This window comes from Diadema antillarum, unplaced genomic scaffold (assembly GCF_040938485.1).
Source record: "Diadema antillarum isolate AM-2024a unplaced genomic scaffold, OU_Dant_1.0 seq00000932_RagTag, whole genome shotgun sequence".
NCBI classification, from domain to species: Eukaryota; Metazoa; Echinodermata; class Echinoidea; order Diadematoida; family Diadematidae; genus Diadema; species Diadema antillarum.
In genome coordinates this window covers 926,882-948,768 of record NW_027271783.1, presented here as the reverse complement: position 1 = coordinate 948,768, position 21,887 = coordinate 926,882, and the positions used below count along the sequence as shown (strand labels likewise).

The following is a 21,887-nucleotide window of genomic DNA, read 5'->3' as shown; positions in this document are numbered from 1 at the left end:
CCTACGTAAGTATGCTGATTGACATTTGCGTGAGTGAAACACACATTTATCAAAACAAAACGAATCATACTTTATGAAATTAATGAGGTAAAATAAAATATACGAAACGCAGAGACGATCGAACGATTCGAATTAGGCTAAAAGATCGTGAGACGATATAAAAAACGTTGATAAGAGAGAATACATTTCTTTAAAAACCCGACAACAATAAACTCAAAAGGTCTAACTGTTGGACTGCCAAAAGAAGAAGAAGAAGAAGAAGAAGAAGAAGAAAAATAATAATAATAAGAAGAATATATATATATATATATATATATATAATTTATGTACATTATATTATTTCATATACATGAAACGAAGACCTATGTTGTATCCAAAAATGCTATTTGACCGTAGTTCTTAATCACCAGAAATCTCGAAAGAGGACTTCCATAAAACTTAACCAAACTCGATTTCTACAGGGATCTTTCGTTGCAATCTTGTTTTAATTCTTTCTTTTTCAAAGAACGTCTGATCAAATATCTCTGCGCTTCATTTTAGATATGTTCTGATCTTAATATATTACGTTCACCCTTTATATTGATAATATTTCACTGCACATCCAAGCAACGTATCATGTATCATTTTATTCTTTTAATGCATTTTTATGTAGATATTTTTATGAAAATAAGTTGTAATTGAAAATGAAATGTAAACAAGTATATCACTTCTGCTTTAATACGTGCTGCTTTCATTACTTCATAATGAGATTTATATATCATTAATTGGACATGTCAGAGATGATTACTTTTTATGCGCTTTGTCTTAAATTCAAAGAACCTGTACAGGTCCGTCTGAGTCCCTTGAGCCAGGAAGTCAGTCAGTTCATGAGAGTCGAATTGACGTGTGCCTTTGACCATGTGTTAAGCTTTGACTGGCAGAAAGATAACGTCACAATCGAGATGACGACAAACCGACAATCCTTTGTCATCCCCGCCATGACGCCACAAGATATTGGTTATTACCGATGCGTTGGGCAAGGAAGAGAGGGACTAAGCGTGGCTACCACTCAAGCAGCGGTCACCATTGAAAGTGAGAGAAAACAATACTACGATAAGTTAATGCAATTAAGTCGTTCTGTGAATACTGATAAAAAAAAAAATTCATTGATAATCCCATTTTCGTCTCTTTTGGTAGAAGCAGTTTCTTTGTCCCCCATTTCGCGAAAATGTCATTCTTAAAAGCTTTGTCTGTCACAGGAATACGACGTTACGTCGAATGTTGTTCACTTTTATTTCCCAACTTGTATTATCCCAAGAAGTAATTCGACTCCATATACCAATCGACTTACGTAGATTGAATTCGTTTGGAATGATAAAACGTGCATGGAAATCAGCTCTTAGATAACAGAGTTATGAATTTGAAGTTCCATACGAATTTTTTTTTTTTAAACGAAGTAGTGAAATTGATAACAGCCGTATCTTGATGACGGCATTGTCTTACAATCTCCCTCTGCATTTGACGTGCATGAGGATCTTTAACATATTAATTATCATTTGACTTGAAATTAAATAGATGAGAATGTTTATTCAAATTGATAAAAATTCTTGATTGCATCGAGTGGTTTTTTTTTTTGCAACTGATTGACAAATTGCCCTATATCGACTTAAATAAGTGTTTTTGTAGTATGTGACAAAGAAAATCGTGGCCATACATAATCGAGCAGGATTCGAACCTACAACCACCTGCATCACAGAACAGACCATCGAGCTTCCACCCGGCAGCCAATGCTGGTTCTAATCCTCATAGCTTGTAGCGGGTATTGCGTAATTAATCATCTTGATGAAAATTTTCCGTCAAGGTATTGTTGTTGTTTTATAAATAAGCAACTGAACTGATCAGCGGTCATGATGTGTAAATTATTCAGAATTGAGTTATTCGATCATATATTTTATGCGCCCACGGTTTCTTTTGTCATGGCTACTACCACTAAAACACTGATTAATATTAATTTAATTTCAAGATTGATTTGATACAGTTTCTCTCCTTTCCCACAGACCTATCCAACGTGGCCGTCAACAACCTAGTGTTCATACAACAAGTAGGGCGCCCTCAAGATCTTTCCGACCAATCTTCCGAGACCTATATGAATCACAGCCAATTCATTAGCGACTTTGTAAGTGACAACTGTCTTTATTATAATGAAAAGTGAACTCTATACCTGGATATGACATTAATACTTAGACAAGAAGGGGGAAAAGGTGAAAGAGAGACTTACCCTGGACTACTGGGTGTATCTCACGGTTTCTCACAATGATGACGATCTCACAGACTTTTATGATATGTCAACAATAAGATACAACATGCAATGATAGAATACAATTCTCTTTCAGGAAAACATCCGGGTAACCTATGGTAATGGTGGCCACCATCGATTATACAACACATTACATTCTTTTACGTTGTTCAGGTGATAAACGGCCTGGTGAACAGTGACGATTTCGACAACGCTTCGCCCTCCGTGGTCGTCTCTAGTCTGCGGTCAGGCAGTGTCGTAGCCGACGCGGTGATTTACGCCAGCAACGATGACGGCGTGTCAGCCACAGAGCTTCAGCGACAAGTCAGCAGCGCTCTCATAGACATCGCCCAGTCCTCCGACGGTCTCTTCGATGCATCACGAGTGACGATTACTAGTACGGGTGAGTATAGATGTCATCTTCTAGTATTTTACTTATTTTCCATAGCCTATTTTGCTAACTGTATTCTTGGTGATACCTGTAGGTTAAACTCTTGGGTTCGAGTAATGGTTAGCATGACTTAGTTACTTTTATCCACCTGAAACATAAAGGCTTCCCAAGAGATCCCATAGAGAGTTCGAAAAGTTATGATTGCAAAATATTGGGGTTTGAAGTTTTCGCACTGGAAAAGGCTACTATGTTTCTGTAGTAGGTTGGGAAAAGTTGTTAATATCATTTATTGATACACATATGTATCAAAATTATTATCATTCTAATATTAGAATAGTTTATTATTTCTTGTTTTCCTGTAATGTAAATGAAATATTTAGAATTGCATTTTGATTGAACACATCTGCTTTGAAATACAGTGATTTGTTACCCTTTAACTTGGACTTCGGAATACGGAGATGTGTCCTTCCCACAAGGAGAGCTTGGCTTTATGACGTCATCCAACGAAACCTGTCCATTCTACACAACTAATGGTATGAATTATTATCTTTATACTGACAAGTCAAATTGCTAAAAAAAAAAATCATTTAAGCGATCACGAAGCCTCTGATCGATGCAATTTTTATGGCATGAGAGACAAAAATAAACAAGGATACCTCATGACAGTAATTGCCCGTTGAGGAATCGATTTCTTTTTCTCCTAGATTATCCGTTGTGTTTATAATGCTCGTCATATATTTTAATCAGTCAGTCGGATTACTTTAGCCAGTTTCTCCTTTCTAAAACTTTGGCTTGTCACTTGCGATCAACATACACGTATTATCCCAAAACCTTAATACTGCTCGTGATCGGTTCTCTTTGTGAACCACTGGCGTAGATAACTCTGTTGCTTGTTTGACTGAGGTGCAGCTAGTATATGCATGGGAAATGAGTGAAATATTGCTTTCAGTGTATAACAACGACGATTACAAGGAATCTGTAAGTTATCTGGAATAAATTTAAACTTTGATTGTATTTCATTACCAAAATTTTAATCTTCGAATGGATCCGTTTTTCCAGCCGACAAGCCAATAGCTACAGCTGTCTGCACCGGAGACAAAATTTCTCAGGCGACATGGATACCGTCCGAGAACTGCGGAGACGTTAGGAATGTTACAGAAGTTCTGACGGAAATCCAACAGGTAGTACCTCTGTCTGACTATAGGCCACCTATACCCTCCCTTGCCGTCTGTAATAGCAGAGCGGTATACAGCATAAAAAGAACAAACTGTGATTATAACTGTGGATTGAATTTAGATAAGAGCTCTTGGATATAAGAGAGGACAAGAATTGGCATGTGTTTAGGTCCGACATGTCTCGTAAACGCATTTCATTGGCAATAATCATAATCATGATTTGGCTCACCACGGAATCGCTGGAAAGGAAATGAAAAGAAGCTATGTGCAATCAGAATTTTTTTTAAAGGATCATGTCAATCAACAAAACGAACAGCATTTATTTCACCTGAATGCATGTCTGACCTGAATACGAGGAACAGAAAAACCCCATTGGAAAGTACACATTGTCCCACAGTGTGTTCACAGTGTGTTCACATATCCACAGTCGACTATGGGAAAACGCTCGAATTTAACAATGTGAGGATGACTCCACACTGTGGTGTGGTTTTCACAGAATGTTCATATAGTAATGTTTTGTTTCACACTGTGAATTGATGACTCACATTGTGTTCACACTGTTACAATGTCCGAATTTAGTGTTAAACAGTGGGAAGAGATTTCACACTGTATTCACACTGTGTTTCTCACACTATGGAATACTGTATTTTTTCCAACAGGGAAAGAAGAAAAACCACAAAACACACATCATGAAAAAGGTCAATAACCATGGTTTTTGCAAATCATTTCCCTTCATATTTTTTCTTGTACATGAAATAGTTAATTCTAAATATTATTTCCTAAGTTTTGAATTTCCATTTAACATTGTTTAAGGAAAATCTATTCATTTAACTCCAGGACGGTGTCACGGGAGACACAGCCGATGAGGTGAGCAGTCACGTGGCCATTGTAACCGCTGATTCGAGCACGATCACGGCCAAGGATGTGGCGGTGGTCGCAAATATCACCGCCGTCATCGCCAACTTGAATACTGGAGAACCTCAGGTAGGAATAATATACAAATAATGAATGTTTATGAGTGCAATGGCCAGAATTTTTCAGGAGGTGAAAGATCCATTCAACTCGGCTGCGCCTCGTTGAATGGATCAATAATCTAATCTTTCACCGAATGAAATATTCCGTCCATTGTACAAAAGAAAAACATTTATCATTTGTTATTTGCGACACCTGACAAAGAACCTTGTCATTTGATGTTTTATGAATTTAGAAACAAAAGAGAATGTGCGAGATCGAGAGAGTGCTCACTGAGGTGAGCGCTTTACGCTAGCGCGCTGTCTCGCATACAAACTGCAAACGCAAGCGTTTTACATTCGTAGTGTGCCAAGCTCTCGGCGTGCGTGCAATGGATGAATCATATGGATCCCAGATTGCACGGTAAATGGAGCCACCATCGCACGAATGATGACGTAATAGTAAAATGGAACGAATGATCAATAGCAAACAACCAATCAAATGACAAGGATCTATTTAGGTGTCACCACGAAATCAAAGCATAACGTGAAATGTTGGTTGGTATACAAATAATGAATGTTTATGAGTGCAATGGACAGAATATTACATGAGGTGAAAGATGAAATGATCCATTCAACGAGGAGCAACCGAGTTGAATGGATCAAACATTTCATCTTTCACCGAATGAAATATTCTGTCCATCGCACGAATGAAAAACATTTATTATTTGTTTCATATGACGCCTAAAATATATACTTGTCAATTGACGTTTTATTACTTTAGAAACAAAGAGAGAGTGCTCGCTGAGCGCTTTACGCTAGCGCGCTGTCGCATACACACACTGCAAACGAAAGCTTCCAGCGCGCTGTCGCATACTACACACACTGCAAACGCTAGCGTTTTACACGCGTGTGTGCTGGGCTCTCGGCGAGCGTGCAATGGACCAAATCGTATGGATCCAAACTTACACGGATGATGATGTCATAGTGAAATAGGCCGAATGATCAATGTCAAACAACCAATCAAATGACAAGGATCTCTCCAGGCGTTATCAGTCAGACCGCAGCACCCGATAATTCGCTCGTATTTATTCAACTCGTATGCAAGCCCGCTCGAGGCTTGCATACGTAATGAGCTGCGGAAGGGGATTTTGTCCTTGGGCTTTCGGCAACAAAAATGCACCTTATATTCACAAATTTGGTATCAATTTCAAGGAAAATATGTAAGCTATCGTCACATGTTACTCAAATTAATGTAAATGAAAAATATCATAGCGTAATTTGAGCTTGAAAAATGATGAAAAAAGTAATTCGTGTAGTACACGTTCAAGACGTCAAAAGAATACCAAATTCACCTTGCGTCTCAATGAAAATGCATTATTTGGTAGTCCATCTCTTAATCTTTGTATCTATGTAAATATCTTGACAATTTCTTGCTTAATCCGGTCAGGAACCAGTAAAATTTACATCGATGTCAGTGTTGGTCAGCTTGAAACCGTGCAATCTCAAGAGTAAGCTCTCTCATTGGACAGCGCTTGCATTACGTCATTACACTGCTACGGTTTCATGCCATGTGCGTGCATAGCGCATGCTTGCATCCTACAGGCACGCGTGTAGTTCAAGCCAAGTTCAAGCACAGAATGCAAGCAATGTCCAATGAGAGAGCTCTTTCGCGCCACTGTACACTTTGTGTGGAGCATACTTCTGGCTTAAGAGTGAATTTTACAGACATTTCAAAACGGAAAAACTAGTATAACTCATGCTTGCGTCTCCTTGACTCAAATATATGATGAGCATCTAAGCTTCCTCTCTACGAAAAAGCCAAAATCAGAAACAACAGTTTCTTAATCCGGTCAGCAACCAAAAACGAACTTTAGACGACAAAATCTTCCGTGAAAAGTAGGTAAAATTTACACAAATTCAACTGATTATATCGTCATGATAAGAACCGATATTATACGCAAATTTAGTATCAAAATAAAGATCAAAGTCTGGAGAACAATTATTTACTGTGACTTGTAGCCATGATGAATGTATGTACAAGTCGCTACACTGTGAAAACCATAGCCCTGTCAAACTCTCGCAAAATCTCGCACGTACGAGACACCTTTCGAACGCAAAGATCGTCAACGAGAGTGCTGAATAAATCTTGCCGGATCGGCTCATTAGCATACGTGCTGCGGTCTGACTGTGAATGCAAGCACTGTCCAATGAGAGAGCTCTTCTGTGCCACTGTACACTTTGTGTGGAGCATACTTCTGGCTTAAGAGTGAATTTTACAGACATTTCAAAACGGAAAAACTAGTATAAATCATGCTTGCGTCTCCTTGACTCAAATATATGATGAGCATCTAAATTTCCTCTCTACGAAAAAGCCAAAATCAGAAATAACAGTTTCTTAATCCGGTCAGGAACCAAAAACGAACTTTAGAGGACAAAATCTTCCGTGAAAAGTAGGTAAAATTTACACAAATTCAACTGATTATATCGTCATGATAAGAACCGATATTATACGCAAATTTAGTATCAAAATAAAGATCAAAGTCTGGAGAACAATTTACCGTGACTTGTAGCCATGATGAATGTATGTACAAGTCGCTACACTGTGAAAACCATAGCCCTGTCAAACTCTCGCAAAATCTCGCACGTACGAGACACCTTTCGAACGCAAAGATCGTCAACGAGAGTGCTGAATAAATCTTGCCGGATCGGCTCATTAGCATACGTGCTGCGGTCTGACTGTGAATGCAAGCACTGTCCAATGAAAGAGCTCTTCCGCGCCACTGTACACTTTGTGTGGAGCATACTTCTGGCTTAAGAGCGAATTTTACAGAGCCCTGAGGAAGACCGGCAGTTAGTCTATTTTAAATCTGTATGATTGTATGATATTATTTTATTTATATACTTGATGTGTGTGATTACTTTATACTGTTTTGAAATGTAATAGTTTATCCTGTTTATATATCTCATGCTGATCAGGCTACTCTGGATAAAGAATTGCAATAAATAAATAAATAAATAAACATTTCAAAACGGAAAAACTAGTATAAATCATGCTTGCGTCTCCTTGACTCAAATATATGATGAGCATCTAAGTTTTCTCTCTACGAAAAAGCCAAAATCAGAAACAACAGTTTCTTAATCCGGTCAGCAACCAAAAACGAACTTTAGACGACAAAATCTTCCGTGAAAAGTAGGTAAAATTTACACAAATTCAACTGATTATATCGTCATGATAAGAACCGATATTATACGCAAATTTAGTATCAAAATAAAGATCAAAGTCTGGAGAACAATTTACTGTGACTTGTAGCCATGATGAATGTATGTACAAGTCGCTACACTGTGAAAACCATAGCCCTGTCAAACTCTCGCAAAATCTCGCACGTACGAGACACCTTTCGAACGCAAAGATCGTCAACGAGAGTGCTGAATAAATCTTGCCGGATCGGCTCATTAGCATACGTGCTGCGGTCTGACTGTGAATGCAAGCACTGTCCAATGAAAGAGCTCTTCCGCACCACTGTACACTTTGTGTGGAGGATATTTCCGGCTTAGGAGTGAATTTTACAGACATTTCAAAACGGAAAAAACTAGTATAAATCATGCTTGCGTCTCCTTGACTCCAATATATGATGAGCATCTAAGTTTCCTCTCTACGAAAAAGCCAAAATCAGAAACAACAGTTTTTTAATCCGGTCAGGAACCAAAAACGAACTTTAGACGACAAAATCTTCCGTGAAAAGCAGGTAAAATTTACCCAAATTCAACTGATTATATCGTCATGATAAGAACCGATATTATACTCAAATTTGGTATAAAAATAAAGATCAAAGTCTGGAGAACAATTTACCGTGACTTGTAGCCATGATGAATGTATGTACAAGTCGCTACACTGTGAAAACCATAGCCCTGTCAAACTCTCGCAAAATCTCGCACGTACGAGACACCTTTCGAACGCAAAGATCGTCAACGAGAGTGCTGAATAAATCTTGCCGGATCGGCTCATTAGCATACGTGCTGCGGTCTGACTGTGAATGCAAGCACTGTCCAATGAGAGAGCTCTTCTGTGCCACTGTACACTTTGTGTGGAGCATACTTCTGGCTTAAGAGTGAATTTTACAGACATTTCAAAACGGAAAAACTAGTATAAATCATGCTTGCGTCTCCTTGACTCAAATATATGATGAGCATCTAAATTTCCTCTCTACGAAAAAGCCAAAATCAGAAATAACAGTTTCTTAATCCGGTCAGGAACCAAAAACGAACTTTAGAGGACAAAATCTTCCGTGAAAAGTAGGTAAAATTTACACAAATTCAACTGATTATATCGTCATGATAAGAACCGATATTATACGCAAATTTAGTATCAAAATAAAGATCAAAGTCTGGAGAACAATTTACCGTGACTTGTAGCCATGATGAATGTATGTACAAGTCGCTACACTGTGAAAACCATAGCCCTGTCAAACTCTCGCAAAATCTCGCACGTACGAGACACCTTTCGAACGCAAAGATCGTCAACGAGAGTGCTGAATAAATCTTGCCGGATCGGCTCATTAGCATACGTGCTGCGGTCTGACTGTGAATGCAAGCACTGTCCAATGAAAGAGCTCTTCCGCGCCACTGTACACTTTGTGTGGAGCATACTTCTGGCTTAAGAGCGAATTTTACAGACATTTCAAAACGGAAAAACTAGTATAAATCATGCTTGCGTCTCCTTGACTCAAATATATGATGAGCATCTAAGTTTTCTCTCTACGAAAAAGCCAAAATCAGAAACAACAGTTTCTTAATCCGGTCAGCAACGAAAAACGAACTTTAGACGACAAAATCTTCCGTGAAAAGTAGGTAAAATTTACACAAATTCAACTGATTATATCGTCATGATAAGAACCGATATTATACGCAAATTTAGTATCAAAATAAAGATCAAAGTCTGGAGAACAATTTACTGTGACTTGTAGCCATGATGAATGTATGTACAAGTCGCTACACTGTGAAAACCATAGCCCTGTCAAACTCTCGCAAAATCTCGCACGTACGAGACACCTTTCGAACGCAAAGATCGTCAACGAGAGTGCTGAATAAATCTTGCCGGATCGGCTCATTAGCATACGTGCTGCGGTCTGACTGTGAATGCAAGCACTGTCCAATGAAAGAGCTCTTCCGCACCACTGTACACTTTGTGTGGAGGATATTTCCGGCTTAGGAGTGAATTTTACAGACATTTCAAAACGGAAAAAACTAGTATAAATCATGCTTGCGTCTCCTTGACTCCAATATATGATGAGCATCTAAGTTTCCTCTCTACGAAAAAGCCAAAATCAGAAACAACAGTTTTTTAATCCGGTCAGGAACCAAAAACGAACTTTAGACGACAAAATCTTCCGTGAAAAGCAGGTAAAATTTACCCAAATTCAACTGATTATATCGTCATGATAAGAACCGATATTATACTCAAATTTGGTATAAAAATAAAGATCAAAGTCTGGAGAACAATTTACCGTGACTTGTAGCCATGATGAATGTATGTACAAGTCGCTACACTGTGAAAACCATAGCCCTGTCAAACTCTCGCAAAATCTCGCACGTACGAGACACCTTTCGAACGCAAAGATCGTCAACGAGAGTGCTGAATAAATCTTGCCGGATCGGCTCATTAGCATACGTGCTGCGGTCTGACTGTGAATGCAAGCACTGTCCAATGAGAGAGCTCTTCTGTGCCACTGTACACTTTGTGTGGAGCATACTTCTGGCTTAAGAGTGAATTTTACAGACATTTCAAAACGGAAAAACTAGTATAAATCATGCTTGCGTCTCCTTGACTCAAATATATGATGAGCATCTAAATTTCCTCTCTACGAAAAAGCCAAAATCAGAAATAACAGTTTCTTAATCCGGTCAGGAACCAAAAACGAACTTTAGAGGACAAAATCTTCCGTGAAAAGTAGGTAAAATTTACACAAATTCAACTGATTATATCGTCATGATAAGAACCGATATTATACGCAAATTTAGTATCAAAATAAAGATCAAAGTCTGGAGAACAATTTACCGTGACTTGTAGCCATGATGAATGTATGTACAAGTCGCTACACTGTGAAAACCATAGCCCTGTCAAACTCTCGCAAAATCTCGCACGTACGAGACACCTTTCGAACGCAAAGATCGTCAACGAGAGTGCTGAATAAATCTTGCCGGATCGGCTCATTAGCATACGTGCTGCGGTCTGACTGTGAATGCAAGCACTGTCCAATGAAAGAGCTCTTCCGCGCCACTGTACACTTTGTGTGGAGCATACTTCTGGCTTAAGAGCGAATTTTACAGACATTTCAAAACGGAAAAACTAGTATAAATCATGCTTGCGTCTCCTTGACTCAAATATATGATGAGCATCTAAGTTTTCTCTCTACGAAAAAGCCAAAATCAGAAACAACAGTTTCTTAATCCGGTCAGCAACCAAAAACGAACTTTAGACGACAAAATCTTCCGTGAAAAGTAGGTAAAATTTACACAAATTCAACTGATTATATCGTCATGATAAGAACCGATATTATACGCAAATTTAGTATCAAAATAAAGATCAAAGTCTGGAGAACAATTTACCGTGACTTGTAGCCATGATGAATGTATGTACAAGTCGCTACACTGTGAAAACCATAGCCCTGTCAAACTCTCGCAAAATCTCGCACGTACGAGACACCTTTCGAACGCAAAGATCGTCAACGAGAGTGCTGAATAAATCTTGTCGGATCTGCTCATTAGCATACGTGCTGCGGTCTGACTGTTATATAATGTGTAATACAGAACGTGCACTTTCTTTTTTAGTTTTTGAAGAAAATGTAGAAGCTAAGTATTAAGTATTGACGACTGAGAAAATTTGGAGAGGCAGGATGGCAAAATAGGTACATTCTTTCAGATTTTCACTTCATTTCAGCAATTGTTGAGCTGACGTATGAGTGATTGTTGGTAGTTAATTAAATTGATTGCAAATATTGGCTAATTGGTATAATATGTTCAAAGCAGAATATAATTCTCCCCGGCGAATATGTCCAGACAAAGTTAGAGTCAAAATGAATCTATATAAAATATGTGTGTTACGAGTATATTGTATCAACCGAGCTAAATTTCTCGAACGTCTCGATGTACGCTATAAACGTAAATGGCAAACGCTGCCATGTACTATACTAATAAATCCATAATTGCAACCGATGATGAATATCCTAAACTCTTGTGAAAACTTTCACATTCTTGACATTCTAAGGTGAAACTTTCTAAAATGAAGTAAAGATGTATCAGAATTCATGATTCTACTATGCCACATTGGGACCGCCTCTCCTGCCCCCCCCCCCCCACCCTGAGCCTGATACATGATAGTCCTAATTGAATAAATGACGTCACCACGTCCCAGCTTACGTGGGTGATCAGCGCAATGCTCAAAAAAATCATTATTCTCTCACTTTCTGATCAAAATGATACCAAGGTGACCAGGGAAGTGGTAAGAATAGTCAGCAACATCGCAGCCGTGGAAAGCTCTCAGCTAGAGAGCGCAGAAGAAGACAACCACGCCATCTCCGACATCGTCACCGCCTTCGAACAGCAGCTGAGGAACACGGAAGTTGAAGACGGAGAAGCCCTCAACGTTGCAGAGGAGAATGTCGTAGTTCAGGTATTTAAACAAAATAAAGGCACACACACCTCTAGTTGCATAAACTCAGAGATACACACGCGTTTCATTTCATGTCATAATGACAATGTGGTAATCATGATATTATGATAAAAAATCAATTTCATGTATATATTTCCTCATATCCTTGCATAATGAGGCATAGTACATGTAAATAAAAACATAACATATATGATATATGATTAGAGCTCATAATAATACTTCCTTTGTGGTTTTAATGTTTACATTAGAAATGATAATAATTCTGTCAAGGCGTATTGGAACGAGGTTTCCAGGACAAGCAATCTAAACCTATGGTGATTAGCGAACGCAGAGAGATTGGTAAAACATTAACTTCCTTGAAAACTTGAGGAAAAATCAGACAGTCAGTTCAAAAGTTATGAATTATGCGCCTTTTTTTTCTTTTTAGCCATTTAGTCAAAGTCATCAAAACATAAATGGAGTGAGTAGTTTGTATATATACGTCATCTACCTTGTAGTAGCTGTTGGCTGTACATCTCTTTTGTTGTTTTTGTTCAATTGTTTAGTTATTTACCTACGTATGTAAATGTGTCCCTTCAGGTCGCCTCCGTTCGCTCTGACACTTTACAAGAAGGCGCTGTCCTGACAGTGACAGGGGGCAGTGCGGTAGATTACAGCCAGTCTCGGATCATCTTGAACACTACAGCTGGCAGTGGAGATGAATTTGAAGAGATCGACGATTTGATTGCACAGGTGACGTCACTAGACTAGGCAAATTATAGTGGTGACAAGGAGAGCAAAGGCATATCAGTGATTCACTAAAGACATCAAAACGCAATAAGGTACCAAAGTTGATAATTATTGTATGTCTATGTGCAGTATAATTCTCTGCAGTTCTGCGGAAGGACGCAAGGTACGTTGTACAGAGAGTAGTTGATTGTCTTTTCTTTTGCTTGGTATAGGGGTAGGGGACAACGTATTACCTCCTTTCTTTTTATTCATTATGCAATTTCAGTTAGTGGAGACAATCTTGTGTTATACATATCCACAGAAAATTCAGAAAGTTTCACAAGGAACATCTGCCCCTACTTCCTCATGTTCTCTCAGCTTTATTCCTCAGTTGACATTTCTGCTGTATTGCTTTCTTCGCCAAGATGTCATAAAGCAAAGGACAGGGATCCTCATTTTTTTTCACGCTATGCTGTACCAACTTGGGTTCATATTCATCAATTTTGTGCTCTTTTTATTGATAGGGAAATTCGTGGATGATAGTTAAGATGGTGCAGCAAGTGATACGTAAGACCATTCGTACGTTCAAAAGTAAAGAACATACTACTATCATAACTCCCTTGATAAATTATGCACTTTTCTTGTTTTGTTAATAGGTGGCACTCCCTCCGGGAATTTCGAGTATAGCAGCTTCCTCTTCATCTAATACTAGTCAAGGCAATTCCAGTGGAGAGAACATCAAGATTATCATGAACGTGTTCTCTACCCCCCGGCTGTTCATTTCCGATTCGATCGTTGCCTTCAGCGAGCAAAACGCCACGGTGAATCGTACTGCGAATACGCCCGTGATTTCATTGAGTGTCGGCGATGTCAAGTTGGAGAACCTTGCCCAACCCATAAATCTAACATTCACCGCTCTGGAGGTAAGAAAGCACATTCGTTATTCGTCGGTGATTTAAACACTATACTTGACCAAGTTTATGGATAGACCATTTAAGATGTACATAATATACAAGCACTGCGTTTTGATGGACCATTGTTTGTGTTTTTTCTTCTCAGAACGTCAATACATCTTTGTTATGTTAAATTTGGTTTGAAACTCTGTATACATTCATTTAGATTATGTACCGCTTGTTCTCTTAATTCATATTGCAATCAAGGAATGTATACCAAGGATCATTATTTATTCCCTTATTTTCATACTCTGGAAAGAGTTGGATGGAAATTGATTTCTAAGATATTCCTGTTCTGTTATTATAAAGTGAAAAGATAACAATCGCAGTAAAGTGCCGTGATATTATTTCTAATTGATTCTGACTGCAGCCGGACTACGAGAACCAGACGTGCGTATTTTGGAATTTCACCATCAGTGACTGGTCATCCAAAGGCTGTGAGTATGTACAACAGACAACAGATTTTGACGCTGTGACCCAGGACCCATCTTCGGAACCCTCGACCGATCGCGGAAATTTGAGCAAACCGGAGTTCCACACCTGTTCCTGCACCCATCTCACTAATTTCGCAGTTTTGATGGTGAGTTGAAAGAATGAGACCGGGGGGGGGGGGGGGGGGGGGGGGGGGGAAGGAGGTAACCGGAAATGGCACCAGAAATATATATATATATATATATATATATACATATATATTTTTCATTTGCACCTGAATGTGTAGAACACCAGAAGGGAACATAAACTTCAACTAAAAAGTACACTTTTTTTTATTCTGAATCCTCCCGTATAAAAATTCCAGTTACAGGCCTGATCAAACATTTACACACATACACGCACACACACACTCACACACACACGCTCCCAGAGACACACACATAATATACACAGCTTACAGTTCAGAAAGATGCCTCATATCTGGAATGGAATATCTTAAAAGCCATATGGAAAGAAAGATGAGTGTTTTGATGCCTTGTATGAGAAGGTGGAGGCAATAAAAGAAAAAAGCATTTATATTTTTCTAGGCTTATTGATATTTTATGGTATATTGATCTAACTATGAGTGCTTCAATTGTTCTGGCATTACAAGACGATGATCATCTGAATTTTACTGTACGAAGTGGAAAACAATAAAGAGACAGGGTGATAAAAATTTGATCTACGTTTAATGCTGTTTTCAAGCATGGATCCGAGGGTCTTCGGGGCACCCAGCACTTCGTGCACTGAGTTACATTGGCTGCGTAGTGTCCATCGTATGTCTGGTTGTGGCCTTGGCTACGTATCTTTGCAACAAGTAAGAGTCAACTACGAGTAATCAACAAATAAGGCATTTCCTTCCAAGATGACAGAACTCGCCATAGAAGCGTACCAATAAAGGTCCTGTTTACCTTTGGGAACAGTGATTTTAAAGATTTTTAAGATCTCACATTTGATGCATATGTGTAGATCTGTTGTATCACAAAACAACTTACCATGTAGAAAATTATTTGCAATAAAGCCTAACAGATATGGAGATATTAGTATTTTTCTCAATAAGCCATAACTGTAGACGGTTTAGTCTGCAAACATTTTAATTATAACTATTGTTACCATTTTGTACATTTAACAATATTTAACATCGATTATACAGATTCAAATATTTATAGTGGTTGTTTCCATCCCTTACTCACATATTAGAACTATTTAAAGGGGATGGCTAGTAACTGGTCAGTGGGATTCAGTTGGAATGCTAGGGGATGATTGTTCCAATCCTTGTTGGATTCATTTAAGAGTACATTATATATCTGTTGTTGTGTGAAGATTCAGAATGGTCTCATATTCAAGTAATGTGCAGTTCAATGTTTCCAGGTTATCATGCCGGTACAGTGACGGGGCAATCGTGAACCGCCCGTTAACGGAAAATACGTTTCTGCGGCAAATAAATATTTTCGGCAATAAACTAAAAGTTTATTAGTCAACAAACCGAGTTTTCGAATTATGGGATATTTGACTGACCGTGAGTGTCTTCATCTTTAGTATCCACTCGTGACCATTTTCCGTAGCACCTGCATGATTTCCCTTTTCTTCTATTTTTGGTTAGATAGCTACATTCCACTGAAGTTGAATAGGCTAAAACCTTTATTTTCTTAATCGGTTTGTTTCCTTTATTCCTAGGAAGCTTCGCGAGAGGCAGACCCACCGTGTGTTCATGTGCCTTTGCGGCACGTTGATTGGCCTCTACGCCACTTACCTCATCATGAGCTCGCTAGACTTGGAACAGAGCAGGGCAAATCCTGTCGCTTGTGGCGCCCTAGCCGGACTGGTCCAATTCTTCATGTTGTCATCCATTGCTTGGATGGGCGTTGAGGGCTACAACACGTACCTTATCATTGTTCAAGTTTTCAACACCTACGTGCCGAATTTCCTGCAGAAAGCGGCTCTTGCAGCATGGGGTAGGGCTACAGCAACATCATAATTAAGATATGAATTAGAATTTTGCTTGAAATTTAGGCAATATCATGTTGGTTACCACATCAAAGTTTCCTTGATGTTATTTTTGCTTCAGTATAGGCCCTAAGTGAAAGTACACTATCTCTTCAAAGTTTTATTCAGAATTGACTGTTAGTTCGTCGGTTGGAGAAAAGCCTTAAAAAAATGTTAGCAGAAAAAGAAACGAATGTGTTCCTCGTGAGTTAACGCTGTCATGGTTTTCATTTCCTTATTGCATTCAGTTCAGTTCGATTTTATTTTTGCATTTTTTCAAGGTAATCAAATATTGAAAAAAAAGGCCAACACTTGTATCTGACAACAGAATAGCAAAAAAAAAAACAAACAAAACAACAACAAACAAAACAAAAAACAAAAAACAAACCATTACATTCATAGTATCATAATCACAATCTTTAAGGTATAAACATAACAGTATATCAAAGGAATCGAGGATACACTTGTTTCAAAATAAAGAGGAAGAAAAAACATGAAGGAGCCTGCCGTCTTTAAGCACATACTTGATAGTGATGGCAGCCTCAGAAACTCAAAAAGGAAATAAGAAACATGATAATGCATTTACAAAATGGGTAATTTGCCATTGAAATGCTTTGTGCTAATTTTGTGGCGTCCGCAAGGGGACGCCAGTGGGATGAAAAAAAAGAAGAAAAAGCAACATGTGCAGAGTAGTGAATAAAAAGCAGTAAGTGCAGTGAAATGTGCTATTCTTATTACTATAAATCAACTAAAACAAATTCTATGGATGTGAGTACGTATAACATGGTTTTGGGCATGCATGTGTTTATGTTAAATGTATTTGTGTGTGTGTTTGTGTGAGTGCGTCACGTGTGTGTGTGTGTGCACGTATTATGCGTGTGGGTTAATACATATATACTGATTAGTTTGAAAATTTGAAGAAAACCTATGTTCGTTTATTACTAAATAAATTATGTTTATACAAAATAAGTAAATGAATAATAAAAAAGAATCAACTTGATAAGTCCAAATTTAAAGAAAAAAAAAACCCATATCATATCTTTTAAGATGCCTGATATTTTGAAATAAGATATTTCTTAAATGATATATTAAAGGAATTTAGAGAGGAACATGACTTTAAATAATTGGTAAAGCGTTCCATACGTCCGGTCCGTGATGCCTGATTGATCTTTGAACTAAAATAAGTTTGGGATTGTTTAAATGATAATCTGGTGAATGACGCGTCGGGTAATTATGTATATTTGAATTAACATTATACCTATCTTGAAACAAAACGGGAGTTGATTGGTTTTATATTTAAACATAAGTATACCTGTTTGTAAAATGTGAATATCTGTATTCTTAGAGTGTTTAGATGATTGAACAATGGTTCTGTATGAGACATACGAATAGCTCGTTTTTTTAGTAATAACAAAGGGGTTATTTTTGATGTACTGCAATTTCCCCAAACGATATTACAATATGAAATATACGACAAAACTAATGAATTATATAAAATCAAAAGAGATCTTTCAGTAAGAGGACATTCGCATTTTTCTTATAATTTTCCAATCCATCACATTTACACAGGGATCCCAGCATTGGTTGTCATTATAAACGGGGCCATTGCAAGAGACGAATATACCAGGCGTACAGTGTAAGTATACGATTTTCTTGTTTTGCTTTATTGTGTCGTGATCATTGATCCGAGTATTCTTTATATTAAAGTAATAAAAAGGCTTTATGACTCCGTAATCAACATTCCATGACATCGATGCAGGAGGCACGTATGATGGAAAACGAGAACAAATAATCAATTCATCATAAAAATAGCAAAAAAAAAATCGTCACCGGACTTTGTGACCTTCAAGGTCGCAGGTATGACCTCCTTAAACATTTTCTTTAAATTGGACTCATTTCATCAATGTAATTTTCGCAGTTGTAGGAAAATATCATAAATGACACAAGCGGACTCCTATCGTATTTCAGTGGAAGTTTGAGGTAAGGAATGTGACAGAGATAATTATGGAAATGATCCTTCCAGTGAAAAGAAGAGACAAATACTCCACACCTTGTTATATTTCATTGGACTTGCAAATGTTTTTCTTTGATACCTCGGTTTTTCGCACTTATATACACTCTCCATCTGAAAGGTGTCTTAGTTAAGGGCAAACTTGTTTTTTTTTTTCGTTTGCGTCAACGATAGCTTTTGCACAAACATCTGCGAACACACAGGCTAAATTTTGCTGCTGATTTAGAAAAAAAAAAATCGTCTTGGAAATATGTCTCTATTTGTGGCTCGAACACCCATCAATGTGGAATATGCCTCTGCTTGTCGTACAGTTGCTTTCCAGACCTGTGGTCGCAAGTCGGCGGTCTTCTCATCCCAGTGGCGGTCATCTTACTAATTAACGTCATCATCTTCATCCTGGTCATCCGCCAGTTGGCGCTCTCCGCCAAGGTGGGCGGAAAGGTCAAAAAAGACAAACACGCTGAGCGTCGCGAAACCATCGAACGCGTTCAGAACGCAGTCACCATTTTGGTGCTGCTCGGTCTCACCTGGGTCACTGGATACCTTCTTCTGATCGACGGTATCAGTGACGTCGTCCAAGCCTTGTTCATTGTGTTCAACTCTTTCCAGGGCCTCTTCATCTTCCTACTCTACTGCGTGCGCAAGCCGGTCGTGCGCAAACAGTGGGGGTTGGCTTGCGGCATTGGCAGGGAAGCTTCCGTGGACGGAAGTAGTTCCGGGTCACGCAAAGTCAGCACGGTCTCTGCCTTGAGCTCTTCTCTTACAAGTGGCCTTTTCAAAACTCACAAAAATGATCGCAAATATAGAGAGAGTACTCTCTCTGAGTCTAGTCATATTGACGGTATGACACAGTCGATTAGCGGAAGTGAGTTACAATGGTATAACAATCCCATTTTTACGCACGACAAAGGAAACGACAAAGAATCAGATAACGTTTTTGTTTAGTAGGTCCGTTATCCTGGAAGACAAAATGATTAAGACATTGAAGAGAATACATGAGTGTATTCCGTGTTTACCTTGAAATGAGTTCCCCGCATTGTTGTACCCCATAGGTGTATTCATTCGGAGGTAGTTCTTTCTACATGTACTTTCAAGAATTGTTTGGAATTGTGCGTGTGTGTATTTGTGTGTGTGTATGTGTGTTTGTGTGTGTGGATGGGGGTGGGGATTATTATCATTTTTAATAACATGTGCAGATTAAATATACTGTGACGATAAATGACATGAAGTCAAAGGTCCAACATCCAGAGGGAAGATCGAACTTTCCAAAAATTGAAATGTTTATAGTATAAGTTAAAGAAACAGAATTCATTCTGGAACAAAAGTACTCTTTTTCTTTTTATATTGGCATCATAGCCTATAAAGTAGTAAAAGTTGTCTCTATGAAGTTTTGACAGTTCATTTGGGAAAATAAGAGTATTATTTTTTTTTCTTTGATAAATGGTGATAATGATATTGGGAGGAAAAACTGAGGAAGAAGTATAGGGTAGGAAAGGGTGATGCAAGTTTCTAAGAATAATTCATTAGCACAATTGACGTTAACACTTGGTTATATTGGTTATATGTTTCCTCAGAAAATACTTTGTGTTACCACAGATAGATTATTCCTTATGTTTTGAGAAAAATGAAAATAAACTAAACGGAAACTGAAACTGAAACTCACAAAAGGGGCACCATGATCACTGTTTCGTCGAGAATGGTTAGTATTTATTTTTATTTCTCGACCAAAGGCTCAGGCTCAAACTATTAATGATTAAAGAAAACCAAAACCCCAAGAGAGATGTTGATTGAGTGAAATCAGTAACATTAGTAAAACACATCAGTGAAAGTTTGAGGAAAATCGGACAATCGATGCAAAAGTTTTGAATTTTTAAAGTTTAAGTGTTGAAACCGCTGGATGAGGAGACTACTAGAGGTTATGACGTCATGTGTGGATAAGAATATAAAGAAAATATAAAGAAAATTCGACATGCTTTCACTTTTCTAGCATAATGAAAGAGCAGTTGACTAACCGCTTTCTTAAAGCAGGGGGGGGGGGGGGTGATAATTACTACCCTTAACATAAAAATATGTCAGTATCAACTTGATGAAATATGTAGACTTCATGAACAATGAATTTTTTTTGTGGAATTCCCTTCGTATTTTCTTTATGTTGTCCACACATGCCGTCATGAACTGTAGTAGTCTCCCCATCTAGCGGTTCCAACACCAGAACTTGTGCATCGATTGTCTGATTATCCTCAAACTTTCACTGATGCGTTTGGGTTTGGGTTGGGTTTGGGTTTCCTTGAATAATACGTTTTGCAACACTCGTGTGGTTGAGGATCAAGAGGAAAAGATGTATCGTGGAGAAAGTTCATTCACAATAAGAAACTATATTCCTAATCGGTTACCATGGCATAGTGCAAATATGCCAGATGACGTTGGGAGAACAAATTATGTACGGTTTATTCAACGGCATTGTTAATTAGTGCAATCATTAACGTGCATAATTACCTACCGCGACGATCAAACAAATTTAATCTTCCATTGTTGAGAACAATGAATTCTCAAAATACATTTTTTTAAACTAGATCAAAACTAGGAGTGATATTTAGCTACAAGTTAAAAGAATCTGCTTTATCCATTGCATTTGAATACAATTATAGGAAGCATTTGCTTTTTTAGATGCAACATTGCCAATCAAATGAATTATGTGTTAATAACTGTTTGTGTTTTCCCCTGTTCTGAAATTGAGTGGAATCTTGTATCATATAGACCCTCCTACTTATCTATATAAAATTATTCCTCTACTTTTTCTTCTCTTTTCCGTCGTATCTCTTCTCTTTTTTTTTGTTGCTATGTAATGTGATAGTGCTCTCTTCCTTGTATGTCGTCGTGTCCTGTGTGTATCTATGTATAAAAGCGTTCATTATTCGTGCATGTGTGTTATTGCCGGGTAAACACGACTCAATATTCCTAGTATTTGTAGGTTGTAGTGTCTAAATTCGTGGTTTGTATCTTTGTTAGTTAAAAATAGCTATTGTTTATAACTATGATGTTTTTGTTGCCTGCTGTACATGAATCAATTTTGGATGTTATTCAGCACATATCACGTGTAAGGTGATCCACGTCCTACAAGCTTTGCTTTTCGGTGGATTACTTTTTATCTACATTACGTATACATGTGTATCTACTTTTTTAAACAATCTTCCACAATGTACATTGCCAGCTGATTGCTGTTCTTGGATATCTTACCTAATTTGACATATAGTTTATTCTATACTTTATAATCTTTGTCCCTACTATGTATTCT

General features: G+C 38.0%; 1 protein-coding gene across 1 annotated transcript in view; it reads left to right on the top strand.

Annotated features, from left to right (window-relative positions):
• The window catches only part of LOC139741510 (uncharacterized), a 55,361-nt gene extending 34,669 nt beyond the window's left edge, over positions 1 to 20,692 (top strand). Inside the window, exons 19-33 of the mRNA XM_071652093.1 lie at positions 817 to 1,071; positions 2,037 to 2,155; positions 2,450 to 2,678; positions 3,086 to 3,199; positions 3,726 to 3,847; positions 4,679 to 4,825; positions 12,278 to 12,463; positions 13,043 to 13,195; positions 13,828 to 14,094; positions 14,495 to 14,708; positions 14,989 to 15,015; positions 15,331 to 15,412; positions 16,273 to 16,550; positions 18,151 to 18,217; positions 18,904 to 20,692. Of these exons, the coding sequence (XP_071508194.1) occupies positions 817 to 1,071; positions 2,037 to 2,155; positions 2,450 to 2,678; positions 3,086 to 3,199; positions 3,726 to 3,847; positions 4,679 to 4,825; positions 12,278 to 12,463; positions 13,043 to 13,195; positions 13,828 to 14,094; positions 14,495 to 14,708; positions 14,989 to 15,015; positions 15,331 to 15,412; positions 16,273 to 16,550; positions 18,151 to 18,217; positions 18,904 to 19,537 (2,894 nt within the window). The 3' untranslated portion in view covers positions 19,538 to 20,692. The remainder of the gene's footprint in view (positions 1 to 816; positions 1,072 to 2,036; positions 2,156 to 2,449; positions 2,679 to 3,085; positions 3,200 to 3,725; positions 3,848 to 4,678; positions 4,826 to 12,277; positions 12,464 to 13,042; positions 13,196 to 13,827; positions 14,095 to 14,494; positions 14,709 to 14,988; positions 15,016 to 15,330; positions 15,413 to 16,272; positions 16,551 to 18,150; positions 18,218 to 18,903) is intronic.
• Positions 20,693 to 21,887: the final 1,195 nt, after the last annotated feature.